The sequence below is a fragment of the Diadema antillarum genome, unplaced genomic scaffold (genome assembly GCF_040938485.1).
Source record: "Diadema antillarum isolate AM-2024a unplaced genomic scaffold, OU_Dant_1.0 seq00000819_RagTag, whole genome shotgun sequence".
In the NCBI taxonomy this organism is placed as follows: Eukaryota; Metazoa; Echinodermata; class Echinoidea; order Diadematoida; family Diadematidae; genus Diadema; species Diadema antillarum.
In genome coordinates this window covers 747,935-752,780 of record NW_027271696.1, presented here as the reverse complement: position 1 = coordinate 752,780, position 4,846 = coordinate 747,935, and the positions used below count along the sequence as shown (strand labels likewise).

At 43.8% G+C, this 4,846-nt stretch overlaps 1 protein-coding gene across 1 annotated transcript; it reads right to left on the bottom strand.

Annotated features, from left to right (window-relative positions):
* Positions 1–399: 399 nt before the first annotated feature.
* On the bottom strand, positions 400–4,362 carry LOC139739817 (uncharacterized). The gene is made up of 4 exons (XM_071650411.1): positions 4,171–4,362; positions 2,869–3,068; positions 1,773–1,937; positions 400–1,294 (listed from the first exon to the last, which is right to left on the bottom strand). The coding sequence occupies exons 1-4, from the start codon at positions 4,360–4,362 to the stop codon at positions 400–402; spliced, it is 1,452 nt and encodes a 483-aa protein (XP_071506512.1).
* Positions 4,363–4,846: the final 484 nt, after the last annotated feature.

Genomic DNA, 4,846 nt, shown 5'->3' with positions numbered 1-4,846 from the left:
CCCTTTAATTTCGCGGTTGCGAGGGTCTAAATGAACTTACTTGAACTCTCACACGCGTTTTTGTTTTCGCGCGTTTTCATTTTCGCGTGTTGTTATTTTCGCGGTTCAAAGGCGATTCGCGAAATTCACGAAAATAAAACCACCGCGAAAATTGCAGCTCGTACAGTACCCTGTGATGACATTCTCGTGACCTGAGCTTGTTCTCTTTGTGTACATGTACTGATACACACAGGTCTGGACTGAATGCCAGTATACTCAGTCAATGCTATAATCCATATACACTGTATCTGTTTATATGTCCCCTTCAACGCTACGGGAGATAGGTGCAGTAAATGTTGAAGTCAGCCCTGGCATTTCTTTTGGAAGTTTTTGTCACAGAGGTCACTCGACAGGGGAACTTCATAATACTTCAAATCCGTAGGTATAATCCTGACCATGTAGTTGAGGAAATCGATATGGCTTGGCGATGTGTTTCAGGGCATCGGCAAGTCTCTGGTTGTTGAAACTGTCCCCGTCCGAGGAGCGACTGGACTTTGAGGATGCTGTCGAAACCTTCACCTGCTGACCCGGGAACAAGCTCGACGAATTGTCATTTGAGATGTGAGCATAGACCTCCTCCATCGGCTTTGTGCTGGAGTCGTACAGACGTTTGTGCTGGGCATCGATGATGTTCTTGCACTTGAAGAGCAGTGGACGTTCGTGAGGGGACAACTTCTCTAGGAGGATTCTGTCAATGACCTCCTGGGTGAGGTCAGGCACAGGCTGTGTATACAGCGTGGCTTTGTCTCTATTGGGCTCACCGGTAATCTCGAGAATGGGAACTTTGACCTTTGCAATGGGCTCCAAAAGGGGTTTCTTCTTCCCTTTGCACAACCTCTGGGCGGCAGCACCGCCTTTCCCGTCGGCCTTCTTTGTCTCTATCTTTGCCTGCGTCTTCGGTTGCCCTCTTTTGCTCTGGGAGTCTCCCTTTTTGCCTGTCGTTGTCTTGTCCTTGCTGGCAGGCGCCTTGACTCGCCGCGGACTGTTGGCCTGGAAGAGCTGATTGGCTGCGACCCCCAGGGCTACGGGCTCCCGTTTGGTGGAGGTGGCCGCCGTCTGCGCTTTGTGGGCGGTCAGTCCCTTGTTCTCCAGCCACTCGTTGAAAGTGTGCTCCACCTGGATGTCTCTGTAGGCCTGCTGGTCCTCCCGCTCCATCTTGTCCACGACGTCTTTCAGCTCCTTCAGCTGCTGCAGCTCGGTCACCTTGACCAACTCGGACTCCTTCTCCCTCTTCCAAGTCTCAGAGGCAAGAATTCTAGAAGGTGGGTGGGAAAACAAACTTGCTGTTCACATCAAGGAGCAACAGTCTATTGAGAGGGCTGACCCTCAATACATACATTGTTACTTTGCCATTAGTAAAAACACAAAATAAAAGCTTCTGAAATAAAACTTTACTCTTGGTAAAAGATGAATAAACAGCTCTTTAACTGTCCAATTCAAATTTGCTCAATACTGACACAGATGCCATACCTGGTATTTGTATACCAGTTTTGACCCCTAATGAATTACACATAATTCATTTATTTCTTTTTTTAATTTAAGCAACTGAACCTAAGTATGAAACACAGAGTATCATCTCTCCCATGTCATAAACTTACTTTGCACCTCTGTAACACAGCAATAACTTCTTGTGTGTTGCTACATGAGTGGAAGTTGTGGTCTGCCACATGTATGCAAATATAAAGCTGTAAATATAAACTGTTAAAGAAGGTGGTAAGGTGATTTAATCTTACCTGGCACACTTTCTGTGACCCCAAATTTTGGCGTAATCCAACGGAAGGTGATCATTACTGTCCACTTTGCTGATGTCTGCCCCTCGCTGGAGCAACACTTCGAGGCACTTGACGCTGCCCTCAATGGCAGCCTGGTGGGCAGGAGACATCAGGTCCTCGTTCACACTGGGAGGGAAAAATCATGCCACATGTTTGGATTATAATCTTGGCAATAGTTTAGTTCGAGATCCTCACATCTCATCTACTTTTAATCAAGCAGCTAGCTATGTGTATTATCCACCAACCATCTTAGCACACTCTAGTACTTCTTTAAAAAAAAAGAAAAAACATATTGATGCAAATTTTTCACACAAAGAATTTTAAAACTGATACATGATAATGAAGACATTAACCATGAGACAGCTCTGTGCATTCTGTGTTCATTCTGTATGGTGGTCATAGTTGACTTACACCATGCAGGAGTATAATAATGATTAATAAAAGACATTGTATGGAAGCATGCAAGTTATACTGTGAAAGTGGAAATTTTCGCGGTGTTGAAATTTTCGCGCATTTCGCGCAATCAGAAACTAGTGCGAAAATAAAAGCACGCAAATATTTTTGCTTGCCATATGTTCCTGTAGTTGATGTCTCCATACCGCGGAATTAAAAACACGCGAAACTCTTCTTATCCGGCTGAGCGCGAAAAATTAGTCGCGCGAAAATATCCACTTTTACAGTACTCAGTCTAGGGGAAGATGCATTCCAATGTCTTATGGTAATCATATCAGTGCTTTAGCAGTGATTGACAGATGATGCCATCAATAAAATCGTGGTTTAATTGGAAGTTTGTTTGTTTGTTTGTTTGTTTGTTTGTTTGGGGTTTTTTTCTTTTGGTGGGCATATCCAAGTAATCTGAAGAAATATATTCAAAAAAATATATATGGCACATATTTACAATAGATATTCTTTCGGCTACTTGAGTGATGATCAGGGTATCGTAAATCAACACAAGTTAACATATTATATGCATTTGCTTTGCATAGGTCCTTTGAATATGAAGTAATGGTATGAAAGAGGAAGATTTGAGTGTAGATAGAATTATCTCGACACTTACGCAGAAGGATCAGCTCCCATGTCGAGGAGGTATCGCAGGCATTCCAAAGCTCTCTTTCCTGTCCTGCTGTTGATGCACAGATGGAGAGGTCTCCATCCCGTGGAGCTGGCAAGGTTGACATTGACGTGGTATTTCTCTACCAGGAGTCTGAGGCACTCGATTCGTCCGTGGAGAGCGGCGAGGTGGATTGCCGACAGACCCTGTGACACAGAGGAAAATGAAACATTGCATAAGTTTGGAAGTTTTTGCACCCTGAGCAGTAGGTTGCATGTTTCCCTGCAGCAGACAATTTGATATTAAACCATCTTAAAACTACTGTCACCTAAATCCACTGTTCATATAAACAGGATAGTACCTGGACCTCTAGTTTTTCCTGTGGGTGTGACAGGGTTAACATACGGCATACAAGATTGCTAGGATTAAATGTAAGAAAAGCCTGCATTTTACCCATGATAGGTGTGAATCACTATGCTCTAGTCAGTTTTATTACACTTGGCACTTTGAGATTTCAGACTGAACAGAATCCAACACTGAATTACCAGCACCATCACTATAATCCAAATATCCCTTTCAAGCCTTCCTGTTTAAAAAAAAAAATATGGAAAAGAAAAACAAACATACAATGCTGCATGGTTAAGTCAGCAGGCAGTCAGTGTTTGCACTGCATTCAACAGAGTCAGAACTAAGTTAAACGATAAGAAGTAGAACAAAAAAAAAAAATTGATGATGAACTGTGTAACGTTACATGAAAATGATCAGTGATCCGTATTGTCACACTGACCCTACACTAACTGCGACAGCCGCCACACGCAGTGTGTGCGTGTGGCGGCTGCGCAGTGCTCCCATAAAAGATCTTCATGTTGAACAAACGGGTGCCTTTGCGGCGCTATATTTCCTAAATTTTTCAACAGAAACTACTAGGAATACTTACATGGGTCGATGAAACCTAAATGACTATCATCGGCGACTGTTTGATGCATTTCATTGCTTGTGATGCACAAAATGATGTCTTATAAGCAGCTCACCGATGTTCACAGAATTCACAATCACTTGCACAAGCGCACAGAATACTTGAACTAACATAAGCGAAACTGCAGGGAAGCCGCCAGGACCGCGCCTGGCAGCGCGGTCTCCGGGGCTAACCCTACACATGCAGCATGCAGAAAACCACTTGGTCTACCAGGTACACTTTAACGTTAGATTTTTACTCGCAATTACAATACAATTACAATGTCGATGACCATCGTTTGTGCAACAGGACAGATGATATATTAATTCTACAAGGATTTACTTTCTCCTTACGTTTTTGTCAAACAGCGCTGGATTTTTGCCTCCTTTCAGGGACTGCCTCAGCCAAGCTGTGTCCCCGATCGCTGCAGCCATGAACTCATCGCCACCGAGAAGCCCTCTTCGGGTTCGTTTTGAGGTGGAAGTCGACGGAGCACCAGTCGTGTATCTCGAAGCACTCCCCGTTCGTGACACAGATTCCGACATATTTGTTAAGACAGTGACAGCATGAGAAAATAAGCTGTAACAGTTAGGAAGGCTTTCTAGTACTGTACTTCTAACTGTGGCTGAGTAGGTCTATAGAGTCTATAGACTATAGACATAGTATAAACAACCCTGTTGTTGTAATCAATGGAGCACTACACACAAGTACCAAGGTCTAACAAATCTTTAAAACAACCGCTGTATAGGTTCAAAATTGTGAGAACTCCTCAGGAATTATCAGCGCAACATGAATAGATTTCTCCTGTTATCCATCGACGATCCATCGGCATTGCAATCAGTCCTTCTGATCCTTGGACAAACTAGTCACAACAGCAATACAGAATGTACACAGGATCATTGCCGATCACAGGATTTATAAACACACTCACGCGGGTACACGGAACTGGCAATCTATCGGCCGCCGAATCTGGCCGCCGCCGATGATTGATGATCGAGCGAGAGATATAGATACGAGAAAGTCGGTCAG